This window comes from Syngnathoides biaculeatus, chromosome 23 (genome assembly GCF_019802595.1).
Source record: "Syngnathoides biaculeatus isolate LvHL_M chromosome 23, ASM1980259v1, whole genome shotgun sequence".
NCBI lineage: Eukaryota > Metazoa > Chordata > Actinopteri > Syngnathiformes > Syngnathidae > Syngnathoides > Syngnathoides biaculeatus.
The window spans coordinates 18,522,853-18,540,739 of record NC_084662.1 but is presented as its reverse complement, the minus strand read 5'-3'; the positions used below and the strand labels follow the sequence as shown (position 1 = coordinate 18,540,739).

Here is a 17,887-nt window from a genome sequence, read left to right as displayed (position 1 = left end):
AGGAAAATAGCTTTGTACGTCACAGAGGAACCCACTTGGGCAGTGAGCCAACAGGCTAAATGAATGCTCTTCATTTTCCGGACCAACTAAAAAAATTACAAGTGTTTGTGAATGAATAGTTTGGATGCTCATCACACATGCATGTGAAAGTTTATCTGGATGTGGACGAATAAAAGGATAAATAAAATGCATTTTTGGACAACAAAGCTGCAGGTTGAAACAAAATAAAGTAATTTCAGCCAAATGATTCTTATTGAAAAGTCTAGCAGGTAAAAAATGCTGTAATGTGTAGACTGAAGAGGTAGTCATATGTTAACCATGCCACCCTAGCGAACTATACAATTTACTTTTCACTTTTCAAATTCTCTACAGAGAATAATTCAATTTAAATATAACTAAATTCAGTATGCTTAACTAGTTGATCAAACTTGTCTTTGATTTTAACTGCAGCCCTTTCAAATCAGTGACCAATATATATATATATATATAAAGATACTCAGATAAGAACCGAGAAAACAAATGCATTTACTGAACAACACTTTTCAAAGCCGACCTCCACACAGAGTTGGACAGTTACAATGCAAACAAACAGTTTCTACTCACAGACAGCAAGCAATGCAGCTTTGGAAGCAGATGAATGCTTGATTATTGGCGCCCAATGCCAATACCTACCGCAGACTAAGCAGAATCTAATCAGATGCCTTCATTTCCATATCATCTGCATAATGGCTCGGTAAAAGCAAGGGCATTCACCTGCTAGTGTGCGCCTTTGACTTCTAAAAGGGGTGAGAGTTGGAAATTTTTGTCTAATGGCACGATACAGGGCATTAATCATCTTAACCAGCCAATTTCTTGAGAGCACCAACAAATACTGCGCAACAATGGTGAGCTTTCTTTATTGTTGCAAAACCATTTTTGTCATTAATTAGGAAGCTAATAGGAACTAATGTAGTCACGTATATAAGTACAGTTATGTGTAAAAGCATTAATAGGCATATATAGGAATTGGAGTTCTTGTTAACTTGGACTTAAATTCAACATATTGGTTATACTGTTTATAATATAAGGCACAATGTACATATTTTACACAGACCAGTTTATTTTTATCTATTAATTCATTTTTAACTGTTTAGTTTATTATATCGCTGCGGGTCTGAGAGGAACACTATTTGTTGTATGCTGTATGTCATGAATCCATGACACATTTGGCAAAGTTACTTGAACTTCATTGACTGCGTACATCTAAACAGAACAATTAAAAAGTCTTGTGAATGACTAATCCATCCATTTTCTTTGCCGCTTATCCTCACGAGGGTCGAGGGGAGTGCTGGAGCCTATCCCAGCTGTCAACGGGCAGGAAGCAGGGTACACCATGAACTACTTCCCAGCTATTCGCAGGGCACATCAAGACAGACAAGAGTCGCACTCACAATCACACCTAGGGGCAGTTTAGAGTGTCCAATTAATGTTGCATGTTTTTGGGCTGTGGGAGGAAACTGGAGTGCCCGGAGGAAATCCACGCAGCCACGGGGAGAACATGGAATCTCCACACTGGCAGATCCTGGATTGAACCCGGGACCTCAGAACTGTGAGGCCAACGCTTGACTGCTGAGCCACAGTGCTGTTTATGACAGCGGATAATGTTAATTTCCTCAGTGTATACCGAGTATCTTCATCTGCTGGGTATCAGTATTATTTAGTCAGGACATGTATTCTAATCATGTACGTACCTGTGCTAGTTGCCTGCTAGGCTACGTAATGTTTAGTTGTCTGCTTTCGAGACTTATAAAATTAAAAGCAAACCTTAAACGAGCGTCGGCTTCCGCTCGCAAATGACCCAACAGCATGATTTTTTTCCTTATTTTCTTCTTATAGGAGGAGTAAACTATTGTTTTTATTGTCGCCATGGTGGTGAGTGTATCCAGTGGCATTTGAGTTGACAAGATATAGCCCAGTGATCATAAAAGATGGGATGCGGTGGTATTGGAATACAAGATTTAAGCTCTGTAGTCTGACATCCTGCAATTGTGAAAGACCAAATTTTGTCTTGTTTGTTTGTCCCACACTACCGACATGTTTTGTTTTTTGACATACATTTATTGGCGGTCAAATTTTTGCAGTCGTGTCAAAAGTTGTGAGAAAGCTGAAAAAAACTAGCCGTTGGATTCAAATATACTGTACATGATGGCTATGTGAAGTATAGGTTTTATTACAGAGCCAATTAATGACATCCTTGGCAAATTATGACAAGCCGGCTGTCAGATTGGCATTAAATGCTGATTATCGGCTGATACCAATCAAGTCGATCAGATTGATGTAAAATCTATTGAAAATGGCAGTGTATTACAAGCATATTATCAGGAAAGTTGCATTCGATCCAAGTACCCAAACAAGAAAATATATTATCTATTTTTTGAAATAAGTGCAGTGGACTGGAATATGAACGTGATGCTTTGAAGAAATTAAAACTACAAAGTAATATTTTTGCTGAAATCATTCGACTAGATTTGCCATTATAAATGTATTCATGTTGATCTTAAATGGCAATGACTGCCAGCTTTGTGGAAACAAGTTTTACCTTGCAATTTATAGTTACAATGTGAAATGAAGCCATTGTTAGATGGACAGAAAACTTACATCAAATATGTTCTGTACCACCATAACGACAGGCCTAAGTATTCATCAAAAGATGTCTTTTATCCTCAAAAAATATTAATTGTAAGCCATTGTAACATGCACTGTATGAACATTTATGCTATGCTTAAATATGGGGAAAGAAAAAAAAAGTCCCACAGTCAATTAAAATGTGTGAACTACTTGAATTTTTTATCAGTTAATAAATGAAAATGCAGCATACTTTCTTAAAAGTTAAATACAACTGATATGTATGGAATGTACTGTACTTGAAAAATAAAAAAATTACATGACTTCAAACTTTATTCTAATAGGTTGGACTGTATTTTTCTGTTAATTGGACACTCTAAATTGCCCGAAGGTGTGATTGTGAGTGCGGCTGTTTGTCTCGATGTGCCCTGCGATTCACTGGCAACCAGTTCAGGGTGTACCCTGCCTCTTGCACGTTGTCAGCTGGGTTAGGCTCCAGCACTCCCCGTGATCCTTGTGAGGATAGGTAGCTAAGAAAATGGATGGATGGATGGACAGTGAAGAAAATAAGTATTTGAACACCCTGCTATATTGCAAGTTCTCCCACTTAGAAATCACGGAGGGCTCTGAAATTTTCATCATAGGTGCATGTCCACTGTGAGAGAGGTAATCTAAAAAGAAAAATCCAGAATCGCAATGGATGATTGTTTTTGCAGATTTATTTGTGTGGTACAACACCAAATAAGTATTTGAACACCTGAGAAAACCACTGTTAATATTTGGTACAGTAGCCTTTGTTTGCAATTACAGAGGTCAAATGTTTCCTGTAGTTGTTCACCAGGTTTGCACACACCGCAGAAGGGATTTTTGCCCACTCCTCGACACAGATCTCCTTTCAATCAAACAGGTTTCTGGGCTGTTGCTGTTCTTCCAAAGATTTTCTATTGGGTTTAGGTCTGGAGACTGGCTACGCCACGCCAGAACTTTGATATGCTTCTTATGGTCATTGTCACGTTGAAATACCCAGCCATTACCCATCTTCAACGCTCTGCCTGTGGGAAACAGGTTGTTCCCCAAAATCTCACAATACATGGCCACAGTGATCCTCTCCTTAATACAGTGTAGTCGTCCTGTCCCATGTGCAGAAAAACACCCCCAAAGCATGATGCTACCACCCCCATGCTTCACATTAGGGATGGTGCTCTTGGGATGGGACTCATCATTGGTCTTCCTCCAAACACGTTTGGTTTAATTATGACCAAAAAGTTCAATTTTGGTCTCATCTGACCACAAACCTCCCATGAATCCTCTGTTTCATCCAAATGGTCATTGACGAACTTAAGAAGGGCCTTGACATGTGCTGGTTTAAGCAGGGGAACCTTCCGTGCCATGCATGATTTCAAACCATGACGTCTTAGTGTATTACCAACAGTCACCTTGGAAACGGTGGTCCCAGCTCTTTTCAGGTCATTGGCCAAGTCCTGTCGAGTAGTCCTGGAATGATTCCTCACCTTTCTAAGGATCATTGAGACCCCACGAGGTGATATCTTGCATAGGGCTCCACTCCGATTGAGATTGACCGTCATGTTCAGCTTCTTCCATTTTCTAATGATTGGTCCAACAGTGCACCTTTTTTCACCAAGCTGCTTGGCAATTTCTCTGTAGCCCTTTCCAGCCGTGTGGAGTTGTACAATTTTGTCTGTGGTGTCTTTGGACAGATATGTGGTCTTGGTCATGTTACAAGTTTGAGTCTTACTGATTGTATGGGGTGGACAAGTGTCTTTATGCAGTTAACGACCTCACACAGGTGGAGAGCTGAAATTCTGTTTTTTGCAAGCGACAGCCCAGAAACCTGTCTGATCTAGAGAAGGTCTATGTGAAGGAGTGGGCCAGAATCCCTCCTGCAGTGTGTGCAAATCTGGTGAAAAACTACAGGAAACGTTTGACCTCTGTAATTGCAAACAAAGGCGACTGTACCAAATATTAACATTTGTTTTCTCAGGTGTTCAAATACTTATTTGCTGCTGTATCACATAAACAAATCGTTAAAAAAAAAAGAAAAAAAATCACCCATTGCGATTTCTGGATTTTTTCTTTATTTATTTGCAGCTGTATCACATACATTGAGACGGAGAGGTAACAGTCAACAACATGGAGTCTACAGCACAGTGGGTATGTGAGAGAGGGAATGCTGGAACAGTCAGGGAGAGCATGTCATGTCTTCCAAGTGCATACTTAAATAACCCCAATGTGGCAAAAACATGAACCTCCTTGGTTAATGTAACAATGGACAAGGCAAAGAGGACAGTGTGTTGTGTTCCAAAAGTGTTAACTGCTTGTCGCACCTAACTGCTGCCACGCAAGTTTACTTTCTTCCCGGTGTGAACATATATGCATGGCTGCAGCAATCAATTCTCCAAATCATCCCAACACATGAACACACAGACACACACACACAAACTCTCCACATATTCCTAAGCCTTTTCCTGCACTCGCTCACTTGTATGGAGCCCTTCTAGACACATCTTAACCTACTTCTTTGCATAAATCCTATTCATATGGTCTCAGGCATCTCTCAAACAATATTCAGCATTCCTGTTTTCAACTAAACATCTTCTGTGGACTAAGAGTGCAGAATGTGCCATTCAGCTGACTCAATAAAATATGTATGCTGATATGACTAATTGAACAGTACAATAAATGCAAATCGATCGTAACTACTTTGAGTAGTGAAGGTCTCTTTTTCTGTTTTTTCCTTTCAGTTTTTTCCACTTTCATTGCTGTAGCATTTGATCACTAAACATTTAGATAAATCAGTATTATCCATCAATTTTCTGAGCCGCTTATCCTCACAAGGGTTGCTGTAGTGCTGTAGCCAATCCCAGCTATTATCGGGGAGGAGACGGGGTTCGCCCTGGACATTCAGAGGGCACATAAAAACAAACAAGCATTTGCACTCACAACCAGACCTAAGGGCAATTTAGAGTTTCCAATCATGCATGCATGTTTTGGGGATGTGGGAGAAAACCGGGGTGCCTGGAGAAAACCCATGCGGACACAGGAAGAACATGCAAACTCCACACAGGCGGGGCTGGGATTTGGAGTCCGGTCCACAGAACTGTGAGTCACACACTCCTACCAGTCCTTCCACCATGCCGCCTAAACCAGTAATGATGTGTCAAATATGTCCAAGCAAACATATTTACTATTCAGTGCCATGATTAGCCAGAAATATCCTTTTGGTCAGGAGCAGCATTAGTGCAAATGACAATATGTTGTTTACATATTCATGTGGTCCCTGTCTCTCACACAGTCTTGGACGCTATTGCATAACTGTTGACGCACTATATGATCCGTGAAAAAGTGAGAATCAGTCTTGCTCGGCTGATCCCGGAGGTCAGTAGCAGAGAGCCATGGGGGAGGAGTGAAGTGAGGAAACAAGAAAGACGGAATAGAGGGGGGTGCAAGGGGAACAAATGGTCAGGCTGGAATTGGTGAATCTGTGACAGAGGAGATGAATTGTGCATTTTATCTTACAGGGATGTCTGAACTTAATGCCCAAGGGGAAACACTGGGAAAGGACAAGAATTTGAATGAAGACAAAATTAAAAGACCGCAAAGAGAATGAATGCTGAAATGGCAAAATGCACTGAAGGGAGCAAATATAAGAAAATCAATATAGCTTGGCTCTGTGTTTAGACACAACCTCAGCGAAGTTTGTGTTGGGGTACAAAGTACACTGGTACTACACTCTGACATTGGAAATACCCCAAAAGTCTTACATGGTACAGTCATTTGTGGAAATTGTGAGGCTGCAGAGATGGCGAAGTCAACAAAAGGGTCGACTGCTAATGTTACCTGCTAACATTCACAGCTAGGTAGCTAGAAGCCCAACGACTGGCTGCTATACGCATCTTCACTTTTTAGATTTCTTATACGGGTGAACTTATTTGCAGATTTGAAAGTTGCACATTAGATTATTTTGAAAACAGTCATTGTAGGAAAAAAACAAACAAACACTGCAACAGTACTTCATACAGTGTCGCACTCTCGTAAACGTTCATCCTTGGGGAAAGAATCAGAACAATTTAGGTTGTGCCTTGTAAAAATGTCAAGGGCTTTACTCAGGTTAGATGTATTTCTTTTAGCAACAAGAAGAAAAGCCACAGGTCTAGAAGGACCTTTTCATTTATGTACCTGTACTTGCTGACCGTGCTTGTGGAGCAGCTGGTCCTGACCGAAATCAATTTGACCAATAGCCTCAATTCCAACAACTTCCGATTGCAACGCCACAATTCTGGACTAGTTTTTCATCGAGTAATGAGAAGAAAAGTTGAACTCAATTTCAGCTTTAGCTTCTGGCCATTAATAGTTGTTTTCCAAAAGCGCAAACAACACATGCCAAACCGAATAAATGCCACCTGGTGCTACGAGTCCCAATGTGTAATTCAAAGTAGCGAGGCTTGTTTTTCCATTCTTTCCCTGAAGATGCAAACCAAAATTAACCTTGAGGACATCGTCAGTTTGCTATTACGTTATGAAGTACAAAAAGCTCAGATGTATGGAAGACAAAGGCTTGCCGCGCATGAACTGACGCAACCGAGCGTTACAGAAATAGATGAGTATATCCTCTACATTTTATTCATGTATGTTATCCTCAATTTGTAAGAATATGACCTTGTTTTAAGGTGATTACACATTGCAGTAAAGTCCATGTGGTGAATTTGATTCTCCGCTGCAGCTAATTTCATGAAGCACAAAGAATGAGCATTAACTCATATCAGGAGGTATTGCGGTCTTGTTTTGGTTGTCATTTTTTCATGAAAGCCTAAACCTGTACTAACAATTCAGTGTGACGCTCATCAGGAGTGAGCTTGGACATCCAGCTGGAGCATGTTGTGCAACACGACTGTGCTACGCTAGTGTGACCATCTCACCCAAACAAAACAGTGTGGCATGCATGAAAAAGTTTAACGGAGATACCAAAAGGGAGGCAGGAGTTAAGGGTCTCCAACATGGTGCTCAAGGAGACACACACATGATCACACACACACTAAAGCAGTGAGTCACAAATGAGGACAGCATCATTGCAATACACAGATGCAGCCAAATGTCAGGTTTAATTTACCAATCAACATCTTTTCGCCTAGAAACGAGCTGTTGCATCCAATTAAGCACTTGCATAGCTTAACATTCAGGTACACACAAATACATCTTCTCACTGTCATTAATAGTCAGCGCTTCCAAGGGCAGTGAATGATCTATATTAGAGCAGACGCTCATCGTTTTCTGTTAAACAGCAATAATTGAGGTCCTTCCTCTAGAGCATGCAGCGCTGACATCATATTTCTTTTCCATCTACAGCTTCAACTCAATCACTCATCTGTCACGCGACAGTAGACACATGACTTGCTCATTAGCAGGGAAACATCCAGTCCCCCGATTTTCACAGTCTCTGCCATACATATGGCAGCAGACCAGGACATGAACAAGTTTAATGAACACATACATAACGAATGATTGACCACTGCCAGCAGACCCACTAATGCAGACACACAAACACACACACACACACACACACACAGTTGAAGTGCAATAAGCCAGAAGAAAAAGAAGCTGCTGTACCTTTGTTTCTACCTAAAGAATGGAGAAAGAAGGGGTCCGGAGAGAGAAAGGAAAGCACAGGGTCATCCCAGGTGGAGGCAGCAAGAAAGTTACAACACGCCGTAGTTAGTTTACAGTAAACCTCAACACCGTCAGTTTACACTTTCATGCATAACAACAGACAATCGTGCAAATGACATGACAAAATGAAAACTAAATGCAAGAATAATAGTTAAGGTTAACATCTTGACCCTTTTGGTTCCCTTTCTTTCCTCACACTATTAAGACTGTCACATAAAAATGAAACACTCTGAATAAAACAATGTAGGGTTTGATGTTTTCTGGCCAAAATTGTCAAATGTACTAAATAATTAAATAAAAAACAATCAAGCCCTACAGAAGCCATCGTTTGGAAAATTGCGACTTAAATACAACAGCAAGACGAAATTCAATCGACAAATACAGTATCTGCCCTCACCAAAAATTAAAAAACAAATGGATGTCATTCTGGTGGTGGTGTCTTTGCTGTTGGCAGGGCAACCTCAGTGGCCTACTTTAGTGGTCAAGAATATGGGAGGATGAGGCAGAATGTCTCATTTTAGTGCTTGTTTTGATGCAAACATTAAGATTGCTCCAGATTAGTGGAACGATTTCAAATATTGCCATGGGTCAAAACAAAATCACTGGTCTCTGTTAAACTAAAAATCAATACAGTATGTCTACATTTTCCTTTTTCAATTATTTTACTCAACAAAAAGATTCAAGGATTCAAGATGTTTGCCATTCCAATCAAAATGGTTCCGTGCTACGAACAAAATAGATTTTCTCAGCATCCATAAATAAATAAATAAATCAATAAACATCTGATAAATAATATGTAGTGCACCTCAGCTAAAGCACAATTATTTTTGAATGATACAATATGAAGAGCTCGGGGAGGAAAAAATGTAATGTACAGATGAAAACTACCTCATAAAGTTAACTTGTCCCTTTGGTCAAAACATTGGTGACCAGCAGCGAAATCTATGACTTCTTTTTCTGAGCTGCCTCACAGCAAAGGTCAGGTAAGAACATTTTAGTCACTTGCATGTTGGCTAGGGAGCGCTGCACGGTTATGTAATACACATAAAACTGGGTAAGACTAAGGTTAGATAAGATCATACCATGCTGACATGCACCCTCCCCTAGCGCAAACACACACACACACAAAAGCCCCCCAACCCAAAACATTGCAACAAATGCACACGGACAGGTAGTGAAGGCACACAGTGTTAAAACTGTGCCCCAAAACCAAGTCAGGTGGAGAAAACAAGCAAGTGAAATGTACAAAGAAAGAGAAGAGTACCTTGCTCTGCCTTCAGGTGTGCTAGGCCTTGAATAGAAACATCACACAAACAACAGAGAGAAATCAAAAAGAGCACACCAATACAACGTGTATTGTCATTATGCATGCTTTGCAGGATGGCAAACCATGACAACCAAATGAAAAGCTTCCCAGAGTGCATTTGAAAGCTTTTGCTTGATTAATACAGAGATACAGCAGCACAATATGTGAGCAAATATCACCTAGCAAAAGGCACCAGACTCTGTTTAAACTACCAAATGGTTCTCAAGCTCCTTCTTAATGCAAAAAAAAAAGATAATTATTATAATGAATGAAAAAAAATTTATGTTTAGTCTCGGCTGTTGTGCAAAATATGGATCTCGCTCAAACCTATAACGATTGTGGCTGTTAAAAAGCAAACGAGCAAGACTTTTGCACAGTATTGTGATGTAGCAACTACAATTATTGCATAAAAAATATAATTAAAAAAACACTAAATAGTGAAGATGACATTTAAAAATATATAACACAAAACTCTGAAAGAAGGGGAGTTTATTTTTAGACTCACCTGGGGTTCTATGCACTGTTGGCGATTTCATATAAAAAGAGAAAGAGGAGAAAGAAAAAGAATTTCTCAATTAGCAACACACTTGAGCTTTTTTTTCTTTTTGCATGTGAGTCTATCATGCAAAATCTAAGAAGGTTCCACCACTCAAGAGTTACTTTTCATGTAAAGAGCAAAGAGCTGCCCCTTGACATTCATGATCAAAAAGACTACTTCAGTTGAAATCTGCTGTGGAGAGAAAAATAAATTCATCCGTCCCATCTGTTAAAGGAGACAGATTGATATCAGACATTTGCCAAAGAACTCATGAAAACTAGAATATTGAAAGAATAGCATAATATCCTGCACCCACGTCACGCAGGGTGCATCACACATACACAAAACATAAATCCGCACATGAGGATTTATGTGCTGCGAGTTTTGAGGATCTAAAAATGCTCTCTTGTTAGAACTTTTACCCTCAACGCTCATTGTTTTGTTTCTTCTATTTTTGACACAAATTCAATTTCCAGTGGGGTCTTTCAGGGGAATGCTCACGTGTTAAATGCTAATGACAGCAAAGAGACAATTTGCAAGACATTGGAACCCATACAGTGTGGCCCTTTTTTTTTTTTTTGTAGGAACTCACCTATAGTTGACTCCATGTACTTATAAAGAAATTAGAGTGTGTCTGATGCCAGTGATAAAATGTTGATGCTTGATTTCAAAACATACTAAAATAAATATGGGTAATATAAAACCAGAGCACTAACGTCTGATGAAAGGGAATCCATGTTAATGTTGTTAATAGTCCCGAATAGGAAACAGGACATTTGCAGTTGTTGTACAGAAATATACCACAGTGTGCATTTCTAACGTACTGCTTTTGCCTCTGCACTACGTTGGAATTTAAATGTTCTTCAATAATAATAATCATCATCATCATAACAATTGGGGGCGGCACAGTGGCCTCAGCTGGTAAAGCGTTGGTCTCACAGTTCTGAGGTCCCGGGTTCAATCCCGGACCTGCCTGTGTGGAGTTTGCATCTTCTCGATGTCCCTGCGTGGGTTTCCTCCGGGCACTCCGGTTTCCTACCGCATCCCAAAAACATGAAACATTAATTTGCCACTCTAAATTGGCCCTAGGTGTGATTGTGAGTGTGACTGTTGTCTGTCTCTATGTGCCCTGCGATTGGCTGGTAACCAGTTCAGGGTCTATCCCGCCTCTTGCCCATTGAATGCTGAGATAGGCTCCAGCACTCTCGTGACCCTTGTGAGGATAAGCAGCTAAGAAAATGGATGGATAAAAAGAATTGGAAGTGGGATGACGCCGGAGTACCAGTGCAGGGATGACATGCGAACTGCACACAGGAAGGCCCGTGAAGTGAATGTCCTCAGCGCTCACCCTCAATTCCATCACACAAATGGATGTTAGAGGATCATTTCAATCAATTCATTGACTCTATTTGACAGCATTAGGGCATGTAAAGAAGTCTTAAATAGAACTGAATGAATGGTAAACTTTGAAGCGGCGACACGTCAAGACAAATGTGTGGAGAAGAGGCTACTGTGGTGGGATTTGTTTTCCTGTCTCCGCTGGGGAGTTCAAAATGGCTGCTACTCTTCCTCCCACGTAAGAAGGATGACACTGGCAAAGGAAAGGGGAGGACAAAATGTGCCTGTAGGGGGAGGGGACACGACGGCCAGCTGAAGGACGACAGTGCCGCTCCGGTTTTACAGCAGGGTGGTACTCAGCACAAATGAATGCCTACGCTTGAACGAACAGGCATTGCTTTCTTTTCTTTTCTTTTCTTTTCTTTTCTTTTTTTTTTTGCATATACTGTATGCGTATGTGTAAAAATGTTAGCATATGGATTGCGTTTGCGTGTCAAACGACCAATTCCAGATGCAGATAAAGCCCTTTCTCTTGATACGACATGCTCCAGAACAAGCCAATGTGCTGTTGATGGCATGTGGTCTGAGCGTAATCTCTGCTCTATTTTTCACAACTCAAATCCAAACATAATTTTTCGCTTGGGCACTAGGCACAAATGCCCTCTGCACTAAAATCAGGCAAGTCCCTGCACCATTTTTTTCTTTTTTTTTTCATCATGACCTACTTTTTATAGTAAGATTATTGTAACTGTCATTTTTTTCCCATGTCTGTTTATTAATCCCTCAAGCTAAGCCTGAAGGCACCATTTCAGCACTTGCTTAATAGTTTGCTTGCCCGAGCCATCAATTACTGGCTTTCTATCAAACCAGTGGATATTTTAAAGCAAAACGGCTCTTAAAGTCTTCATTCTACATGCAGCATGTGGGGTTTTTAAATTAGCCAGCGTTTTACATACTCATTAAATAATCGAGTGTAGCCCTTAATAACCTTGACCTTATGAATATCACATTGTAATAACCCGAGGTTTTAAAGAGACTTCAGATCACCCTCTGTTAATTTAATTAAAAAGAATGGGGGCTGATATGCACATGATTACCATAAAGGTACTAATATTTCCAAAGCTAATAGCAGGAACATACTCAAATTGAGATTAAAGATGACTACAAAATGGAGCACACGGTGGATTTGCCAGCCAAAAGTTGGCGGGTGTGGCGAGCGAGGGGTGTCTAATTTCAGCACGTCGCCCTGACATAGTTATAAATTCTCATATATCCTCATTCACGCGGGACAAGAAACCAAATGCGTTTCACAGCCGACTATTTGTGGTGGAAGTAGTTACCGCACCTCAGACTGTCTTACGAGTGCACGCTTCAGCATTTTTGGCCTGTGCCAAGCCATACGAGCACTGATCCCTGGTAAAAATGAACAAAAACGAGGTCAACTACAATCCTGTATCCTAATTATTATCCAGACCATTGATAATGATCTCCTCGCTTTTCTTCAATTGTCATTTGAAATTTCTGTCGCACTTGTCCTCATTACGGTGGTGAGTGGTACCGCAGAAACGCAGTGGACTGTGTTGACTTGGAGCATTGATGCATGGATGTAATAAATCACTTGTGATCGCTTTTAAATGCACGCAGCAACAGGATGCAACGTGAGTGATGAATACGTTTGCCTGCAGTATTACGGCTCTCAACAAAGTCCGCCCAGCATAAGTGACATTGAAAATGTGTGACATGATGTACTGGAACGCCGGGGTCGGCGCCAACTCCACGCAACTCTAAAAATGGATGAATGTAATTTGATCAGAGATCAGTAATAATTAATGTTTTTTTTTTAGTGTGTTGCAATTTGGGAGCCACTGTGGCACAGCTGGAAAACGTTGGCCTCACAGTTCTGAGGACCCAGGTTCAATTCCAGCCCTCCTTGTGTGTTTGAATGTTCTCCCTGTGCCTCCGTGTGTTTTCTCCTGCCACTCTGGTTTCCTCCCGTATCCCAAACACATGCAATGTTAATTTGACACTCTAAATTGGCCCTCGGTGTGATTGTGAGTGCGACTGTTGTCTGTCTCTTTGTGCCCTGCGATTGGCTGGCAACCAGTTCAGGGTGTACCCTGCCTCCTGCCCGATGAAAGCTGGGATAGGCTCCGGCACTCCGGCAACCCTCGTGGGGATAAGCGGCTAAGAAAATGGATAGATGGATGGATGGATGTTGCAATTTACAACGTTGTCTTTGGGGGCCGAATTTGAATTTTGTCCATTTTATGTTGAATGACATATGGATGAAAATGGTTGCGAGATTAGTTTTTTTGTGGTTCAATAAAATTGAAGATTTGTTCTTCCCGTGTACACTAAAATAATTTGGGTTTGTTGTGTAATCTTCAAGCTGTGCGCATTAAACCTCCACTGCTCGTGCCACACAATGTTTTCGTTTAGTTTGGTTTCGTCCAGAAAAGCAGCTGAATCTTGATATTTTGAATCCAAACGTGCTATTTCCCTAGAATCCCACAACCTCATCTTCACATTTGTTATTTAACGAAAACTAAGTGAGTGTATTGCCATTCTAAGCCTTGTGGGTTAGCAGGCTACAATTAGCAGCGTGGCTGGCGAAACGCGACCCAAGCCCATTCAACTCAGTCAACCATCTGCCTATTTTAACGAGCAGCTCCAGGGCCTCGGTACTCACTAAGTGTGTATGTTTGCGCACAGTTCCATTACTGTGAATAAGTGTGCGGGCGTGCGCATGCAAGGTCTGGGCCTTTTAGTAGAATAATATGATGTATAAATTTGCACAAGTCTTGACAGCTGCGCATGAATGGGGAAGAAAATCAACAGTACGGCAACAAAGACAGGTGTGCTCAGCAGTTGTTTGCATTTAATTTCAATTAAATGCTCGTAGTCCAATGACTTGAACTGCTACAACATTGTGTGTTAAAAGGTTGCTTGAACAAGAACTTGTGGGCTTGATCCAGGAAATGTGTCATTTGTTGACAGTCTGGCAGAAGTGTTTGAGAAGGCCTTCCACGTACAAATTTGCCATCTCTGTTCTCATTATCCCACTAATTATGGCTGCCCGTCTCTGTTGCGTAATCAACACTCCGCTACATCAGTTAATGGCAGACAGAAAGCGCAGTGGTGGGGTCATTGTGAAAGCCATTCTGAGGAGGAACTTGGAGAACGCGAATCAAGGATGTTTTGTTTATGTTTTGGTTGTTTTTCAGACAACAGACTTCCTTGGAAAAATTGGTGTGCAAAAAGGACTGTGGAGAAGATGCTCTTGAAGTATGGATATTCATCTGCTTATCTAAACTGTTCTTGGAAATGTGGCTATTTTAAAACAAGGATATCATTGGTGCCTTGTCAGCCTCTTGGGGATTTATTAAAAGGGACCCTGGTTAGCAAAAGCAGTGGGCAAATGGGCAAGTGGGATCAAGCAAAAAGAGGACAAGTCCAGCTCTGCCGCTTGGCTGCTCCGCAACCAGCACATCGTGTCCTGTCCTGAAAAATGCCATTGGCAAGCTTTTGGAATTTCATATCAAAACTGAATGAACACGGCCACATTGGAAACAAAGAGCACATCAAATATTGTACGTATTTTCACAATGACCTTCAATTTGTGTTGCTGTTCAGCAAAAATACCTTTGGACAGTGTGTCTCGATTGCACACACAAAAAAAAAACAACATTTAGTGAGCACTCCCCTGATGTTTTATCCCCCCAGGAGTCAACCCAGTCTAAATCAGACTGGCAAGAACAGGTCAGCAGAGGAGGAAACTCAACATGCATCTGTTCATGTATTTTTTTTTTCTTTTTTTTCAATCTCCACTGATGAATCAAGAAAGCAGCTCCTGATGGAAGGCCATACTGATGAATTCTCTGTGGTCGTGATGTATATTTTGTATGATATGGCAGGAGATGTATTTTAGAAAATGAAACGAGTCAAGTAATTCTTGGCAACCAATCGCATGTAAAAGATAGAGTATAACCAGCTTCAAATGCTTGTGCCGCACATACATATACAGTTTATATACTGTGTATTTCCTGACTAGAGATCAGAGGCAATATACAAATGTATGATATTACACATACTGTACATGCCCAAAAGATTCCTGCGTTGAAACATGTGGATATAAAATATTATCAAAGAAATCTGTGTGCGTGTGCCACCCTAACTCTCTGCTAAAAACAGATCACCTTGGCACAGAAACAGAAGAAGTGAAGTTCATCCAAACACTTTTTTTTTACCTTAGGGTCCCCGCATGTCCTTGCAGGAGCTGAGTCAGTTTCACCAAAAAAAGATAACTTTGATAAGAAAGTGCTTTAATTTAAGTCGTAGCAAGCATTATATAAAAACTACAATAGCATACAGTACGTGATCGTCCTTCATGAGGGACAAGCAATCTGAATTTGGATCAACACCAAATTATACCGCATCCAGGCAAACGCTTGAATTTTGTTGTTCTTAGTGGGTTGACACTGACATATTGTTACCAAAAATGAAAATGTCTGCACACTTCGATGGGTGCAACCAGGTGTTTCTGGATATTCCTGCTGAATAACGAGCACTTTGAAGTGAGAGCACACATTGTTGTCAAATCATTTTTGATAAATTGTTTTCTCGCTATCCAAGGAAAAACATACAGCAAACAAAGAAATTGGAGCCTGACTTGTGACACTTCCACATAACTCACAAGATTTTAAAACAATGTCACTTGACATAAAGTCAGTGACAATAAAAAGGATTGATTTACATCATCGAAAAAAATGCCAGAAGTGGATTAGTGGTGGGAAATAAGAGAAATGATGACGATCAGAGCAGCAACGATGGAAATTATTGCAATGTCGCGGTGCACAGATCACTGTCAAGAATTCTCAGATGTATCGCGAGAGCTGAATGTACACAGGAAAGTGACTAAATTAGATAACCAGTAATCAATGTAACCTCTTCAACTTCATGACTACTTTGTTTAGTGTTTAAACACTTTACTCTCGACTGATTGATGTATTTGTTTAACAAGCAATGGTCGGAAGTAGGTAAGTATAAATATTTCGTTATTGTGCTGAGGTGGAATTTTCAGGTATCTGTACTTTGCTTGAGGTTTATTTTCCTGACAACTTGTACCTTTTCATAAATTTGTTTTTTTTTTCTTCTCAGTACCAGAAAATATTGATAGAAGAAAGACACCACTAGGTACTATTTTTTTTTTTTTGGTGTGTGTATAGAGAAGGTTTTGTTTTTGTCCCATTGTGACAAATTATCAAGGCCAGTGTATTGTATTATTAATGATAGTAAACAGTTAGGTTTTTTTAAAATTTACTTAGCTTTTACTAATGTCAATGAGTTGAATCACCACTTCAACTTTGGACACAAGTATGTGAGTCCTTTTGTCACCTCATCCTTGATGAGTAAATAACATTATAATCATACTGAAAACTCATAACACGGCAGTCAGTGTACATTTAAGGTCTCATTATGCTAACAATTTCCTCATTTAGATTGTTTGAAAAATATTGATTTTTTTTTTTTTTTTTTAAGAAAAACCTCAGACATGCTTTTAAATGGACAGCAAAGGTATTTAAGGGTTTAAATCCAGATGATGCATTTTGTTGAACAGCACTTAAATAAAGATCTTAATCAGTGTTCTACACATCACAGTCCGGTCAGGGAGGGGAAAAGTTTTCTTACCTTCAGTGCAGTACCGCCCCACAAATCCAGTTCTAGAGCAGTCACAATACATTTCTCCATCCGCCAGTGAGCAGATGCCACCATTTTCACAGGGGTTTTCTGTGCAAAGGCCTAACATTTCTAAGCGTACTTTCTGACTGTTGATGAGTGTGGGCAGTTTACTCCCATAGATAAGGTCGGTGATGATCCCCTTGAAGGGTGGGAGCTCACGGACCGAGGGCAAGGTGATGGCAGACGTCCGTATGTCTCCTGGGAGCCCCCCGAGGAATAGGTCGCTGACGATCTTCATAAACTGTCGCTGAGGCCGCACCTCTGCAGTCTTGGTCTGACCGTCCACGGCCAGGCCACTCTGCAAATTGTGCCTGTTGATAGCGGCAAAGTGCCAGCGGCTGTCGTTGACCATCTTGTCGGACGTAATGGTGGTTTCGGCACAGTCGATGCTGAAGCGAAGCTGCATCCTGCCCTCAGACACGGTGAGGAGTAAGAAGTCGCAGTATCCGCCGTCGTCAAAATAGAGCATGAGGCCTTCTGGTTGGGATGTCTTGAACTGGAAAGTCAGGTCACTTCTCGAGCTGGCATCCCAGCGCAGGTATCGAGCCCACTGACCATCTGAGCCAGTAAACTCTAATCCCGCACTCAGGGCCATGGCAGTACTTAGAAGGAGGAGAACTTTCCCAGGGGGGATGTTTGGATTCATTGTAAAGAGTAACAGAACGCACGGGGAAGTG

General features: G+C 40.8%; 1 protein-coding gene across 2 annotated transcripts in view; it reads right to left on the bottom strand.

The window, feature by feature from the left end:
* The window catches only part of LOC133496188 (neurexin-3b-like), a 246,715-nt gene extending 228,859 nt beyond the window's left edge, over positions 1 to 17,856 (bottom strand). Inside the window, exons 1-5 of one of the 2 annotated variants that reach the window (XM_061811438.1) lie at positions 17,160 to 17,856; positions 15,460 to 15,462; positions 10,101 to 10,115; positions 9,554 to 9,580; positions 8,230 to 8,241 (exon numbers count right to left, since the gene is read on the bottom strand). In XM_061811438.1, coding sequence (XP_061667422.1) covers positions 8,230 to 8,241; positions 9,554 to 9,580; positions 10,101 to 10,115; positions 15,460 to 15,462; positions 17,160 to 17,856 — 754 coding nt within the window. Of the gene's footprint in view, positions 1 to 8,229; positions 8,242 to 9,553; positions 9,581 to 10,100; positions 10,116 to 15,253; positions 15,260 to 15,459; positions 15,463 to 17,159 lie in introns of both variants that reach the window. The other variant, XM_061811439.1, reaches the window with a different exon arrangement.
* Between the last annotated feature and the right edge of the window lie 31 nt (positions 17,857 to 17,887).